A 17,073-nucleotide genomic window follows, 5' to 3' on the forward strand; every position below is an offset into this window, starting at 1 on the left:
GACGTTCAAGAGCATGTCAAGCGCCCAAAAAATTAATAGCTTAACAAGTAAGTTGATTACAAAGATAGCATTTTCTGCAAGGGATCCATAATCAAAGCACTAAATAAATATAATAAAATTACTATGGGATGATCTTACAAAACAACAGATCATTTGGATAGAACTAGTGAAGACAAGAATTTCAAGGGTCCTGGGTATCTGATTGAAGATTCAATAATTGGGAAACTACAAGCTTAGAGAGCTCATTGATTGTGGCTTGAACATGGTAATCATCTGATTGCCTAGAACATCCAGGTAGTTGTGAGTTTGACCTAGTGTACTCATTTGCAGCTACCCTTGTCTTAGTTGATGTGGTAAGAACTTTCTCCAAATCTGACTGAAACAAAGGCCTTGATGACTGAGAAAAAATAACATTGAAAAATCAGTAAAGCTTCATGCACGAAAAAGGCTAGTCATAAAGCCCTTAATTTCACTTCATCTAATCATTTATGAGAAATAACATTACTTCAACCAAAATATGAAGATGAATTGCATGCTGATCTCAAGAGTATTAACACAATTCTAATATTTGGAATGCTTATGGAAATCAATCAATAGAAAATGAACTACACGAGGAATGGATACATTAGTAGCAAGAAGCATAGTTATTAAAGGCTCAAGGCGCACTAAAGCGCCAAGGGGTCCTGAAGCCTAGGCCCAAGGCGAAGGCGCACGCTTGAGTGAGATGAGGGGCAAAAAAAAAAAAATAATAATAATAATAATAAAATAAATGTGAATATTCCATCAAACTTCAAATAACATAAAACTAAAAATAATAATAACAAATAAGCATTCAAGTACTAAATTATTAAAAATTTAATAGTCTTTTAATCTTTCATAACTAAAGTTAAGAAATTATAAAGTAACTATATCTTCTTCATCTTTTTCTACACCTTCATCCTCTTAATATTCATCTTCAAAATCAATATCTTCATCATTTTCCTCACCTTTAAGAACTAAAGGAGTATTAACTTTTTTTTTTTTAAAAAGATAATGAGTGGAAGTATTGAAAATGAAAATATGAGAGGTTTGTAATCCTGAGTATGTTAGTTTGATGAGATTTTGGTGATTAGTTATCACCAACGATACTAATTTTAAAAACTTCTAGATCAACAAATTTCAAGTTGGGTGGTAGTGCTTTTTGTCAAGGGAAGTACTCACTGAATATAGAAATAAAAAAGGGGCGCCTTTCTAGCCCTGTGCCTGAAACAAGGCGCACGCCTAGGCGCATAAGGCGAGGCTCTGGTGAATGTTGCCCGCCTTTCTCCTGTAGAGGCACTAAGACTGGAGCCTGGAGCCTGAGGCGCGCCTTAATAACTATGGCAAGAAGTGGCATTTGTTAAGCAAAGATTGGAGAGAGAGAGAGAGAGAGAGAGAGAGAGAGGGGAGGGAGGGGGGTGATTAAGATGATTTGGACATGTGCATCATAGACCAGTAAATGCACTGGTACAGAATGTTGTGCACTTTAAAATTATAGAAGATATGAATTAAGAGGCAAACCTTGGTTGATGTAGGAAGTAATGTGCAGAGATTTAGTGGGCCTAAAATTTTCCAGAAGTGTAACCCTAAACCAGATGAGATGGAGTTACAGGATCCATATGACTAACTCCAATTAGTTTGGGATTAATACTTAGTTGAGTTCAGTCGAGCAAAGGGGTCCACACTGACATTAAATAATTTTATCCATGAACTTGTAACTCCAGAAAAAGAAATCACAAAGTATAAAATCAGAAAAGGAAAATCATTGCTGGAGACAAATCAGAAAACTAAGAATACGGAAATAGATACAAATGCGAGGCATAGAACCTAGTTGAGGTTCACTAGGACCACTACTACAAATGTGAAAAGTTTAACTAGTCCAGTACTTTTTACACACAAGCAAGCAAAAGTATGGCTGCAACATGTTCAAGTTCAAGCTTATGTCTGTCAAAATGAATCTTATAAATTCAGATGTGCACGTACAAAGCATATTCCACCATCAAAATAGATCTATTACCCTTTTTGCAATAAGTTTTGCATGTCCCATATTGTAAAAACAATTGAAATAGCAAACTAAATACTAGAATAAATAGAAGATCAATATACTTACACCACATTGTTTCCCCTTCTTCTCCTCATCCAGTAGGTCCCTAATAGGAAAGTAAGCCGCTTTCTTGCAAAGTTCAAGAAGATCAGAACCTGTGTAACCCTCGCACAAGCCCGCTATGTAGTCATAGTCAATGCTTTCATCCACTCTCTCCCCCTTCAAAATAACCTTCAATATTTCAGCCCTCTCCCTGCAATCAGGCATCCCAATCTCAAAGGCCTGAGGGAGACGCCGAAGTATTGCTTCATCAAGTTCTGATGGGCGATTTGTTGCAGCAAGAACCATCACTTGCGCATTCTCTATAAATATATGAAATCCATAAAACAGCTTAGGCTAGGTATAACTATATCCTGAGAATCTGAGTTTCATAAATTTTAGATACGTCATACATTAGACAGTTAATTTGACAACAGAAAACATAAAATATCACCACTGTTTCAAATACAAGAACTCACGGTCTGTCGTAAACCCATCCCACAAAGCCATGAACTCAGTCTTCATATTTGTTAATGCCTCGTGATCTGTAGTTCGGCGCTGCCCCAAGAAACTGTCAACCTCATCAATAAATATAATAGCAGGCTGAAGTTTATAAGCCAGGCTAAAAACTGCAGCCACTGCAACAGGATAGCAAAAAATCAACAGTGAATCAGATTAGTACACTCTCCTTGGCAGAAGGATTGCAAAAGAAACCTTTACTTGCTTCACCTATTTCTAGTTAACAGAACTAATAATTTTGTAGGGAACAAACCCAGTAAGAAATAACATGCATTCAAAGGAAAGAAAAGAAAGGTAGAACCAAATAAAAAACCTCTGACAACCTCAATCCCCATATTAAAATAATAAAGCAAATAAGTGAACCAACTTAATTTGAAATTAATGACATAGAGAGAAAGAGAGAGCTTAAAGTCTCAAGCCGCCTTTAGAAACATACTCCCTTAGAACTTTAACCTAAAGAAGTATACTGGTTCTACTGACATCATTCCGATTCTTTCCCTAGAGTTTTTAGCAAAATTAACCATACAACATAGCTGGGTCCAATATTAACTGTAAATAGAGGTTTCACAAAGATTATCTCTCACTGTGAGAGTGAGACTAAATTCACTCCATAAAATTAAGGGAATCATGACAAGAAACCATATAAAATTAAACTGCAACAGAAAGAAAAGACACCTGAAATCTAAGAAAATTAACACAACTAGAATTACTCACCAAGCTTCTGTGCATCACCAAACCACTTGCTCATCAGATTGGAGATCCTTACATTAATGAAAACAGCTCCAGACTCTTTTGCAATAGCTTTGGCAAGCATAGTCTTACCAGTACCTGGTGGTCCATATAACAGAACCCCTTTTTGGGGCCCAAGAAGCTTCCCATGAGAAAAGAGCTCAGGTCTCCGTAGTGGAAGAATCACCAGTTCATACAAAGCTTCCTTGATTGCTTCCAGTCCTCCAATTGAATCAAATTCCACATCAATGCGATCTGGATTTATGACATCACAGGCTATTACATCCTGTTAAAAATGAAACAGAAAATATCAAGGACATTTACAACAAGTTAATAGTCTTCAATTGTGAAGTTGATCATAAGCCTCAGAGATCCTTTATCACAATCAATCAGATTGCCGAACATGCAATATTTATAAACCTTTAGACCATCAGTCAGTTGCTGAAAAGTTGTTAAATCTTCCATATACCTATCACAGAAGAAAGTTTTCTCTATAGCAACATTTTCCCCCACTGATATTGAAATGTAAAATTCAACATGTATGGACCAAACCAAAAGGCGGATTTACCTGTTACAACTCACATAGTGATTCAAAACCAAGTCTTTGCCCAATTAGATAGCTTACCTAAGAACCTCTATCCTGTCAATAAAGGGCGCACTTTTGGTAACCCAAAGGAATTACCTCCTGTAATTTATTTACATTTTTCCTAAATTATTAATCAGTATTGAGGCCATTACTGATGATGTCAAACATCATCATTGAGGTATTAGTATTTTGAAATCTGATGGAACCACAAAATCCTGGGCCAATCAATACTATTTCAACTGATGGTGAAGACTCCAATCCCTCATTGTCTGAAATAATTGTGAAGTGAAATGCATGAAACACACTGCAGCCCTTCTATAACATTGGAAAGTAATAAACAAAACCCAATCCCTGTTCTACAGAAAATGATTTAGTATATTGTTGATTGCTCTCCCAAGAAACGTGCTTCAGAAACAAATCATAACATGCTTAGACTGTTTTTATTTCCACGTTGGGAAGACCAGTTTCAACTTCGCCTAAGTAGTTTGCGCTTAGCCGGTCCCAAGCCCGGATAAAGGAGGAGGGTTGCAGTAGGTGACAACCAGCGTAAAAATTTCGTCACACCTTATGATATGGATTCAAATGATATAAACGTTGGGGCGTCCTCTACTAACGACGCGCTACATCGGAGCCCGGGTGTAGTGAGAAATATGCAAGGGTGTAAGGCGTTCACCGAAAGCGATGCACCATGCCGGTGCCCGGGTGTGGTGTTAAGTGCGCAAGGGTTTCCACATCATGGACGAGTGTGGGTAAAAAAGTTAGTCCATAGGACAGATAGTAGAACAGATAGTGGAACAGAACACAAGATAGACATAGAAAACAATAGAAGATATCATAGAAGGAGATCAATTAGGAAGGAGCAGGATAGGAGGAGGATCAGGGTTGGTACTTGGAATGTTGGATCACTTACAGGAAAATTAATGAAGTTTGTGGATACCTTGGAAAGGAGAAGGGTCAATATTGCTTGCATTCAGGAGACTAAATGGATAGGAGAGAAAAGTAAGGAAGTAGATAATTCAGGATACAAACTGTGGTTTACCGGAAAGGAGAGAAACAAGAACGGAGTGAGCATAATCATAGACAGGACATTGAAATACGCAGTAATAGCTGTGAAAAGAGTAGAAGATAGAATTATACTAGTAAAACTAGTACTAGAAGGAGAAACAATAAATATAGTTAGTGTTTATGCCCCATAAATAGGACTAGACAGTGAGAGTAAACAAAGGTTTTGGGAAGATATGGATGATTTAATGCAAAGCATACCAAATGAAGAAAATGTTTTCATTGGTGGAGATTTGAATGGACATGTAGGAAGTGATAGACAAGGTTATGAGAATGTTCATGGAGGTTTTGGTTTTGACAATCGAAATGAGGAGGGAAAAAACATCCTGGATTTTGCTATGGCATACGACCTAATACTAGCAAATACCTACTTTACAAAAAGAGAGTCACATTTAGTGACTTTCAAAAGTGGGCAGCATAGAAGCCAAATCGACTTCCTCTTAACTAGGAAGACAAATAGAGCTCTATGCAAGGATTGCAAGGTCATTCCAAGAGAGGCTTTAACAAGTCAACATCGGTTGGTGGTCTTGGATGTCAAGTTTATGAACAATTCAAGTAAGGTCAGAAGAAATAGTGTAGCTCGAACAAAGTGGTGGGAGTTCAAAGGAATAAAGCAAGTGAAGTTCAAAAATGAGCTTCTCGAGTCCGAAGTATGGAAGCTGGATATGAAGGCAAATGATATGTGGATACAGATGGCATCAAAGATTAGAGAAGTAGCTAAAAAAGTACTTGGAGAGTCTAAAGGACATGGACCACCCTCAAAAGAGAGATGGTGGTAGAATGAGGAAGTACAAAAGGCAGTGAAGAGAAAAAGGGAATGGTATAAGAAATTACCTAAATGTGATAATAATGAGGAATATGAACAGTACAAGATAGCAAAGAAAGAGACAAAAAAGGCAGTTAGCCAAGCAAGAGCACAGGCCTTTGAAAAGTTATATGAGAAACTTGGAACTAAAGAAGGGGAGAAAGATATTTATAGATTAGCAAGGAGGAGAGAAAGGAAATGTCAAGATCTCAATCAAGTTATGTGCATTAAGGATAAAGAAGGAAAAGTGTTGGTGAAAGATGAGGACATTAAAGAAAGATGGAGAAATTATTTTAATGATCTCTTTAATAATAGTCAAACTGGTAATAGCGTGAATATAGATTATAGAATAATAGAAAAGAATGTGAATTATACTAGAAGGATTAGATCTTTAGCAGTAAAGGAAGCACTTTAGAAAATGAAAGTGGGTAAAGCCTGTGGACCCGATGAAATACCAATTGAAGTGTGGAAGTGTTTAGGAGATATGGGAGTGACATGGTTAACTAAATTATTTAATAAGATTCTAAACTCAAAGAAAATGCCTGATGAATGGAGAGGAGTATTTTAGTACCTATTTTTAAAAATAAAGGAGACATACAGAGTTGCTCAAACTATAGAGGAATTAAACTCATGAGTCATACTATGAAGTTGTGGGAGAGAGTTGTGGAGCATCAACTACATCATGATACTTCTATCTATCTCAATCAATTTGGTTTCATGCCCGGTCGTTCAACTGTGGAAGCGATCTTTCTCATTAGAAACTTGATGGAGAAATATAGAGATGTAAAGAAAGATCTACACATGGTTTTTATTGATTTGGAGAAAGCTTATGATAGTGTTCCAAGAGGTGTCTTATGGAATGTGTTAGAACAAAAGAAGGTATCTATTAGGTACATACAAGTGTTGAGAGATATGTATGAAGGAGCAACTACTATTATGCGCACAGTGGGAGGGGACGCAAGAGATTTTCCGATCTCAATTGGATTACACTAAGGATCAGCCATAACCCTTACCTTTTTACATTAGTTTTAGATGAATTGATGAAACATATACAAGAGAGTATTCCTTGGTGCATGATGTTTGCGGATGATATTGTTCTGATAGATGAGACACGAGAAGGAGTCAATAAAAAGCTAGAGCTTTGGAGAAGTACTCTAGAGTCAAAGGGTTTTAAGTTAAATAGAACGAAGACAGAATACATGCATTGCAAGTTCAGTGAAGGCCAAACTGGTGATAGGGAAGGAGTTAGTTTGAATAGAGTAGTATTGTCCCAAAATAATCACTTTAAATATCTAGACTCAGTCCTTCAAATAGATGGGGTATGTGAGGAAGATGTTAGTCATAGGATTAAAGCCGGATGGTTGAAGTGGAGACGTGCCACGGGAGTTTTATGTGATCGCAAGATTCCCAATAAGTTGAAAGAAAAATTTTACCGCGCAGCTATACGACCGACTATGTTATATGGTAGTGAGTGTTGGGCACTGAAAGAGTAGTATGCGTCTAAGATAAGAGTTACAGAGATGAGAATGTTAAGGTGGATGAGTGGCCATACTAGACTAGATAAAGTCCGTAATGAGAGTATTAGAGAAAAGGTAGGAGTGGTGCCAATTGAAGATAAGTTGAGAGAAGGGAGATTGAGGTGGTTTGGTCATGTGAAGTGTAGACATACGAAGATTCCAGTTAGACAAGTAGAGCACATTAGGTTAGAGGATAGAAAGAAAAAAGGGGTAGACCTAAATTGACTTGGAGGAGAGTAGTACAACATGACCTAGAAGCATTACACATATTTAAGGATTTAAACTAAAATCATTTAGAGTGGAGAAAGCGAATCCATGTAGCCGACCCCAAATTTTTTGGATAAAAGTTTAGTTGAGTTGAGTTAAGTTGTTGGGAAGACCAGTTTCATTTGTCCAGTTTACACAAGAAAGTCCTTGATACATAAGTTGGCGAATAGTTGTGTCTCTCCAACAAAGAATGGAGGACATGCCAAGGGCAGAAGCTTAAGCAACTGAGACATAATAATAGGACTTGTCCTGTTACATAAAATGAGGGCCTCTGCAATCTGGTGCCAACCAGAGGCCTGAACTCCAACTTCAAGATAGCTTATTATATAAGCACATTTGAAATCTGTGATAGCTTTGAATTTGATTTTAGTTCAAACAGTATCAGTTGAGATTTGGCTTGAGAAGGAAGACGAACAGAATTAGAGTGCATTAAAAATTAAACCTTTTTAGCAGGAATTTCAAATTCATCCTAAACACAATAACTTATCCACATCCAAGAATCTACCCCATCAAAGGAATCCCATATATTGTAAAGGTCATCAAAGCACTTTAAACTAACATCAAATTAAAATCCTGATTACCAGATAACAATTCACAAGACAGAACAATTACATGTTATCCCATAAACTGCAACAGCAATACTAAGTTTGCATAAACATTTTTCACTCTAAAAAACACTTGTCCCAAAATTAGTTAAGGAGCGATAGATGCTTTTCAAAAAAAATTCCCACAAGTACAAGCAAACCCATCATTTAGTTTCCTGCTGATAACCCAAACCACCCATAAAAATTCCTTATCCCGATATTAAACTCAAAACACAGTATTACACAACCAATACTACAATTCCACAAGAAAAAAAATAAAAAAGAAAAATTTACGAAATTGGGTGACAAAGAACAGAAAAATTTACAATACTTGCAAAATGGCAAATCAATGAAGAAATAGACGACTAGAAGTACCTCGTAGGGATTGGTCTCAATAAGAGGGCGACCCAAGCGCTTGGCGATTTCCTTCTTCTGTTCAAGGGCCTTCTTTGAGGCCTCCCGGTTCGGGTCAAGATGTCGGAGCCCCGCAAACAATACCAGACAACTTAGGGCTGCACTTGCGGCGTATAAAATCAGTTCCTGCAAGAACTTGGTCTGCCCCATTTATTTGCTGTTTTGTACTTTCTCTGTGAAATTTGAAGAATTTAAGCCATGTTCTGGGAGGAGAGTTCTTGGGGATTAAGGAAGGAAGTGAAGAAACAATTTTGTGGGTCCTTGGACGTTATTTCAGTCGGCGTCTAGGGGCTATGTGGTAAATTCATACAAATTTGGGATGGAATTTTGACCCACCCATTTAATCCTAATGGGTCGGATTAAACCCATCTCCACATAAACAAGGGGATGAATTATCGCAAGGAAAATTTTTATTTAATCGATACATTTTAATAAAATTAATTATTTAATATTTATATTTAAAAAAATAATATTTAATAATTTTATTTATAATTTTTAAATTATTTAATTTTTATAATTAATTATTTTTAAATTAATCAAATGAGATAAAATAATTATAAAAAAAGAATGAATAATTAATAAATTTAAAATTTAGAAGGCTAAATAATTATATTATTTAAATTATAAATACTGAATAGTTGAATTGAGAAAATAAATTTGCTTTAAATTAAAAAGATGGATTGAATAATTCACGAAAACACCCAGTGACAATAAAGAATGTAATAAGTAATGAAATATTTTGAAAATTTGAAAATAAGCGTAGATCTAAAGATTTTTGAACATATTAATCTTTTAAATTGTTATTGAATTAATGGGTAAATAATTAAAAAAATATAGAAATTAAATAATATATTTTTAAAAATAAAAATATTAAAAATTAAATTTATTAAAATATAATAATTAAATAGTAAATTTTCCACTATCGTATTTTTGCACTTAATGTAGCACAAAATGACACACTTTATATTTATAAACAGAATTATTCACTTTTCATTAAAGAATGTAAAAGATAAACTTTATGATAGGGAAAGAGACGTTATGCTAATTTTTATTATTTAAAAATTATTAAACTTCTTTATCTTTAATTTATTATAATATAAGATAAATATTATATTAGTAATATAAGATAAATACATGATGTTATGCACTAAGTATGGCATACAACACACTTTATATTGAATTTGGCAGTTATTTCATATTCAATTAGAAGGTGAATGCTTTAATAACTTGTAAATTTATCAAACCAGTTTAAAAGTTTTAAGAATAAGTTAATCTATTTGTATAATTTTTTAATTTATGAATTAAGGTTATAAGTTAAAAAATAAGTTGAGGGATTTAATTTTTTATTTTGATATTTATAAAATTTATATTTATAAACATATTTGATCAAATATTTTATTATATTATTCTTATTTAATTTTTAAAATTTTATTATAAATTTTATTTAATATTATTTTTAATCATCTTAATAATGAGTTATTTGAGTATGAATCTCTCAATCTATCATAGGATTATTCATCTGAAAATAGACAAATGATTACTTTTCATAAATTAAAAAAAATTAAAATCATTTAAAAAAATAATTAATCATTATTTGAATTTAGAAGATAAAATTAATAATAGTGAAATTTGAATTTAAATTAAAATTAAATAAAAACTATATGTTATCACAATTAGAAAATACAAGAAATTTTCCTTTTATGAGATATTGCTAAAAAATTAATAGTCTTTAAATATTAAATAAAATTTAATATGTAGTCATAAATTTAATTTAACTGAAATTAAGTCTAAATTGAAGCAAGAAAAGTATAATTAAATACTAAAGATTACAACTTTGATATAAATTTAAAATCTTATATGAGAGTATGAAGGAAAAATCTATCTGAATTATATAAATATGCAGAGATTCATTGCGTTGGACAAAAAACGCAACCCCTCTCTCCTGGGGGTCCACCCGCCAGCAATCTAAACAATCCTCTCACTAGCTCTCTCTGGACCTTGAAAATTGCTGTACTGCCACTCTCATAGTTGGTTTCAAATTGTCTAACGCCCCGATCAAAGAACAAATACTTTTGAAGTGAAGTGATCACTGATGATGAAGTGTTTGTCCTAATTCTCTCCCTCTCCTTTATAGCCACTCCCATTACCATCATACCCAACTTTTTGCTTTTTCTTTTTTGTGATATCAATTCCAAACTCGAAAGAAAGTGGTGAAAAGATTCTAAGTCAACGAGAAGGGATCAAAATTAATGGCCTCACAAGGGTTTGATATGTGTAGCACCACGGTTGGAAGAGTTTGAGTAGTCTGTACTCTGTACTGCAAATTACAGCCGTCTGTTTTGTACTACTTTGCAGTACATGCATTAATGGGTCCTTAGTTTTCCACTTTTGCTTGTTGGGTTGGTGAGATAATTGCTTGCTTCTATTGGTTTATATATTCAGGTCTGGAATTTTTAAGTTCAATAACAATCTAGTTTTTGGCTACTGAAACCAAAGTGATGTTCTCTTCTTATTTTCCAAATCTCGTTTGGGGTATTCTTTTGTTATGGCATTTAATGCTATCCTGATTACATTAAAAGTCTCAACTGTGCTATCCTGATTACATTAAAAGTCTCAACTGGTGCTTTTGCTTTTTCTTCTTCTATATAAGGTAGCTTGTTGGCTAACGCAGAGCTCATATTACCCCCATTTGCTGCTGATTTTGAAAGTTTCCACTTTTCAATCTGAGTGGATGTTTTTGGAAGATTTGCTCAAGGGGTAATGTTTATTTGAGATTTGTCGTTGACAATATATTCCAATTTTGGACCTTTGTGATCTGTTCAACGTTTTTATCCATTTCCTACCAAAGAGAAGAAGAAGAAAACCAGCAGCAAGAAAGTAAGATCATTTATTTTTCCTTTATATGTGTTTTAGCACCTTTAACCTCATAATTTGGAAAATTGTTTATTGTATATTGATTGTTTTAGGGAGAAGATTTTGATGAATAATCTAATGGAGAATGTGAACATGGAAGAAATGAAAGAGATTGAGAAGCTTGAGAATGAGAATTTGGAAGAGATGAGAGATAAGCCAGAGGACACAAGTAGAGTTGCTCCGTGGACTAGACAGATCACAGTTAGAGGAGTCGTAGCTAGCTTAGCAATTGGCATCATATACAGTGTGATAGTGATGAAGCTAAACCTCACCACAGGGCTAGTCCCTAATCTGAATGTTTCTGCTGCCCTATTGGCTTTTGTTTTTGTTAGAACATGGACTAAACTCCTCCAGAAGGCTGGAATTGTAACCAATCCGTTCACTCGACAAGAAAATACCATAATTCAAACTTGTGCTGTTGCTTGTTATAGCATTGCTCTTGGAGGTTGGAGATTTTGATCTCAAATGCTACTTGAAGTTAAATTATGATTTGTTTTCGGGAAAATGTTCTTCATTTTTGGGTCTCAATCTATTTAAATTATGGAATTGCAGGTGGTTTTGGGTCTTATCTTCTGGGTTTGAACAGGAAGACATATGAGCAAGCTGGGGTTGATACAGAAGGGAATAATCCTGGCAGCACAAAAGAACCTGGAATTGGTTGGATGACTGGTTTCCTCTTTGTAACCAGTTTTGTTGGGTTACTTGCCTTGGTTCCTCTTAGGAAGGTAAAAGTTTTCCCTTTTTATCCAATTCTCTTTTCTTGATTGAATGATTGTTAAGTACCTTTTTTTTTCCTTTAAGTTTCTGGAGGTCAATTGTTTATTGGTTAATTTCATAAAGTTCAATATGAGCTTTAACTGCAAATTAGCAAATAATTACTTGTGAAACTGAAAGTGTTCTCTCATCATGCCTTTTTTTTTTTTGGTACCAGATTATGATAATAGATTACAAATTATCTTATCCTAGTGGAACTGCTACTGCGGTTCTCATTAATGGGTTCCATACTTCTAGAGGAGACAAGATTGCTAGGTAAGCATTTGATATACGTAATTGTTGCCAATTGAATTTGAATTGGAAATTTGATCATGAAACATTCAAACAAGTTAAACATCCTTCTAACAGGAAGCAGGTTCATGGATTCCTTAAGTTCTTTTCAATAAGCTTCCTGTGGGCTTTCTTTCAGTGGTTTTACTCTGGTGGAAAGAATTGTGGTTTTGCTCAATTCCCAACATTTGGATTGAAAGCTTGGGAAAACTCGTGAGTGTTCCATGTATTTTTGTTCACGTATTTTTAGCTCTAAATGTCATTGATTCTCCATCACCATTAATTGAAGTGATTGGATTTTGCAGATTTTACTTTGATTTCAGTATGACTTACATTGGAGCAGGAATGATCTGTTCCCATCTTGTGAATTTGTCTTTACTTCTTGGTGCGGTACTTTCTTGGGGAATCATGTGGCCACTAATAGGAGGGCTTAAAGGATATTGGTTCCCTGCTACTGTACCAGAAAGCAGTATGAAGAGTGTAAATGGTTACAAGGTACAAGGTCCATATACTGAGACATTTTAGATTATTTTCTTTGGTAGAGCTCCTCTCAACTTTCAGAATTAGAAGTGATTGCCAAAGTCAATCTCCTAATATCTCATATCTGTTGCAGGTTTTTATTTCTATTGCCCTGATCCTAGGAGATGGGCTCTATAATTTTGTCAAGATACTTTATTTCACTGCCAGTAGCATCTGTGCCGGAGCAAAGACTGACAATTCCAAAACATGTAAGTCAATACTAGATGTTCGGTTGTAGCTCCTCTCCAACACTTTTCTCAAGATACTTCATTGCAATAATAGACCTATGAAACTTAATAGGCAATTTTCTGCTGCTTTCCAGTTGCTACCTTTACCACGATTTTACACACTGCAATTGGTTCACTTAATAGTGACACTAGAATAGAGATAAACCATTGATATGTGTTGAATTCATTGGTGTAGCATAAGATGTTAACTTCTTTTTTCTATATGCATTTTCAGATAAGCCAAATCAAGCTCCTGATGATCTTTGGAGAAATGAAGCTTTCGTGAGAGAGACTATTCCAATGCGGGTAGCATTGTTAGGATACACCGCCTTCTCCATCATTTCCATCATTGTGATCCCTCTCATGTTTCCTGAGCTAAAATGGTATTATGTAGTTGTTGCCTACATTCTTGCACCCTCTCTTAGCTTCTGCAATGCTTATGGTGCTGGTCTAACTGACATGAATATGGCATATAACTATGGAAAGGTGGCCCTCTTTGTACTTGCGGCCATGGCAGGAAGAAATAACGGTGTTGTTGCAGGACTTGTGGGCTGTGGCCTGATTAAATCCATAGTTTCCATCTCTTCTAATTTGATGCATGATTTCAAGACTGGTCATCTCACTCTCACTTCTCCTCGTTCGATGCTTCTTAGCCAGGTCATTGGTACTGCAATAGGCTGTATCATAGCTCCCCTTACATTCTTTCTCTTCTACAAGGCTTTTGATGTGGGGAACCCCGATGGAGAGTATAAAGCTCCCTATGCCATCATATATAGAAACATGGCGATTCTTGGTGTCGAAGGTTTCTCTGCCCTTCCCCAGCATTGCTTGCAGCTTTGTTATGGGTTTTTTGCCTTTGCTATTTTGGCCAATTTGGTCAGAGATCTATCCCCAAAAAATATTAGCAAATGGATCCCTCTTCCAATGGCTATGGCAGTGCCTTTCCTAGTGGGGGCGTACTTTGCAATTGATATGTGTGTGGGGAGTCTGATTGTGTTTGCATGGCACAAGCTAAACCGCAGTAAAGCAGGTTTGATGGTTCCTGCAGTGGCCTCTGGCTTGATCTGTGGAGATGGCTTGTGGATTCTTCCTTCATCCATCCTTGCATTGGCTAAAATTCATCCTCCAATATGCATGAGTTTCAAGTAGAAATTCTCTTGGACAGCAAAATCTGTACTTGTTGACAAATAAAACTTATTGCAGGCACAAATCAAGTGCATTATCCTGAGTAAAACAAATATAAGGATGATTAGAAAGTTTCTCATTTTAAGCAGTAAACAAAACTGCAGCAAAGCTGCCATAGATGTGCATCCTGTGTCAACCAGAGTTGCAGGACGTATGCATGTACAGACTAGTTGAGCTAAATATTTAGGCCAACTTTATCATATGATTAGTTGTCTCGGTTGAAGCCCACACTGTTTGCGTTGATTGGGTTCTGTGTTTCGAACTTGTAACCATATAGGCCTGGAGACGACTCTGGTGAAATCTACTTCTTTTTGACTTGGGTGGTAATTTAGCAACGGTTGTATACTGGGATTCTTGCCTGAGGGTATTGTTTGGCAGTAGAGATCGGTTCCTTTTTATCCTTCAGCTATTTGGTTAAACATTCACTTTGCCTAAACACAACCATCAACTGGTTCTTTGTTTCTGTGTTGCATTGTTCTACTGCTATGGTGTTGGAGTACACAACATTTATAACTATTGTTGAGAAAATCATGCTATGGGTATGTGATACTCTCCTTACCAATTTGAAACGTGGAATGTGAATTACCAATTTAAAATGTGACAAGTGAATTATATCAATTCGATTTTTGATAAGTGAGTTATACTAATTAGCATATTTTTAAGCCTAAAAATATTAAATAAAATAATATTTCTTTTATTTTTTATATTTTTATAATTTTTTTATAATATATATACATTTTAAAGATTAATATTAGTAAAAGAAATAAATATGTTGAGCTATTGTTTGTAGGCCTCACAATAATATTAAGATGGATTTTTAATTGTAAATTGGAGTTTACAAAAACATAAGCCCAAAATATTAAATATAATAATATGATGGGCTTTTAATTGTAGGCTTTATAACTTAAAGCTTATTTTTATAGAAAAATTGTAAAAAAAAAGGGGGAAAAAAAAAGTAATTTTCTTGTTTTGTTGAAAAAAAAAAAATTCTATTCCTCTGTTTTGTAAGCATGAAGAGAGGGAAAAAAATGGTGAAAATTTTGTGGAAAATGCTTAAATTTGACCCATTTTGTTTTCAGCTTAAATTAGATAGAAAATAATGTAAAACAATAATGTTAATTTGTTATTTTCTCTTTATTCTATTTTTTCCCTTCAATAATTATTTTTTAATATAATTTTATTCATTTAATATGAATATACTAGTAAAAATATAATAATTTTTTCTGCTCACTTTTTAAATTAAAAATATAAAAAAATAAATAAATTACTCCTTTTTTTTTTTCCTTTTTCCCTGTGAAAATGACTTGCAAGGATCATAGGGATTTTAAATTTAAGTAAATATATAAGATTAATTTTTAAAAAAAGAGTATTTCCAATGAAAAGATGGTTCAATACATAAATTTATGAGGGGTTAATTTAAAAACATATAAATATATGTGTAACTTTAAAAAGAAAAAAAGAGTGGCCAATTGACCACTCTTTTATTGTGAAACATCCACCGCTGAATTTCTTATTTTGTTGAAAGGAAAAAAAAAAGAAAAAATTAAAAGTTCAATTTTCCTATTTTGTAAGAAGAAAAGTGGGAAAAAAAATTATGAGGATTTACATTTTGAGCCATTTTATTTTCCACCCAAATTTGGTGGAAAAGAGTGAAAGCAATGTTAATTTTTTTATTTTCCCTCTATGCCCTTTTTTCATCTCTAAGGCTCTATTTGTTTCACATTTTAATAAAATAGTTTATATATGAAAAATTTTTTTCATAAAAAATATTCATTAAAATCTTTTTTGTTGATTGGTTATAATGTTAAACAAATATTATATGTTTATATTGTTATGTGTATAAGTATTTTCATATTTTAATAAAATTATTAAAGTTTAAAAAATAAAAAATAATTTTATTTAAAAAAAAGAGTCATTTTACTTAAAAATGACTTAATTTTCTCTTTAATCAAAAAATATTTTCTATTAATTAATTTTTCTAAATATCTCAAATACAAAAAAATATAAAAAATATTTACTGTGAAACAAATAAAATTTAATAATTACTTTTTAATATAATTTTATTTATTAAATATGGGCATAATAGTAAAAATATAATAATATTCTCTTCTTACTTTTCTTTCTATCAAAATATGAAAAATAAACAAATCATTTCATTTCTTTTCTTTTTTCGAAGAAATAATTTATAAGGAAAATAATAATTTTTTCTTTACTTTTCTTATAGTTTTATTCACTCTTCTTTCCCCAACTTTTCCTTCCATAAAACAAGCAGCGATGCAAAGAGTGTACCTCTCCTTCTTCCTCTGACTATGTATGTAGAGGCTTCTTCTTTTTCTTATGTCAATGGGATTGCTTGATTTACTATGCACGTAGAGACTTCTTCTTTTTCCTACGTGAATGGGATTGCTTGATTTGGCAACCTAGATTGCATCCCCAAGCAATTTAAGAAGCAAATGTTCTGTGAATTAGGACATGCAATTTGAATAGCAGAATTAAAAAAAAAAAAAAAGAAAAATTTAAAATGTGAATTTTGTGAAATTAATTTTTGGGCATATGCAAATTAAATTTTTAAAATTTATTTTCTATTTTTGAATTTTTTTA

General features: G+C 33.7%; 2 protein-coding genes across 2 annotated transcripts; one reads left to right on the forward strand and one right to left on the reverse strand.

Annotated features, from left to right (window-relative positions):
• On the reverse strand, positions 1–8,838 carry LOC110657796 (uncharacterized). Its single transcript, XM_021815165.2, has 5 exons — positions 8,546–8,838; positions 3,335–3,635; positions 2,581–2,739; positions 2,129–2,424; positions 1–397 (listed from the first exon to the last, which is right to left on the reverse strand). The coding sequence occupies exons 1-5, from the start codon at positions 8,732–8,734 to the stop codon at positions 182–184; spliced, it is 1,161 nt and encodes a 386-aa protein (XP_021670857.1). The 5' UTR covers positions 8,735–8,838; the 3' UTR covers positions 1–181.
• Positions 8,839–10,520: 1,682 nt separating this feature from the next.
• Positions 10,521–15,041, forward strand: LOC110657794 (metal-nicotianamine transporter YSL3). The gene is made up of 8 exons (XM_058154069.1): positions 10,521–11,461; positions 11,551–11,942; positions 12,050–12,222; positions 12,429–12,526; positions 12,620–12,754; positions 12,847–13,036; positions 13,155–13,269; positions 13,523–15,041. Exons 2-8 carry the CDS (start codon positions 11,564–11,566, stop codon positions 14,434–14,436), a joined length of 2,004 nt encoding a protein of 667 aa, XP_058010052.1. The 5' UTR covers positions 10,521–11,461; positions 11,551–11,563; the 3' UTR covers positions 14,437–15,041.
• Positions 15,042–17,073: the final 2,032 nt, after the last annotated feature.

This window comes from Hevea brasiliensis, chromosome 9 (genome assembly GCF_030052815.1).
Source record: "Hevea brasiliensis isolate MT/VB/25A 57/8 chromosome 9, ASM3005281v1, whole genome shotgun sequence".
Taxonomy (NCBI): Eukaryota; Viridiplantae; Streptophyta; class Magnoliopsida; order Malpighiales; family Euphorbiaceae; genus Hevea; species Hevea brasiliensis.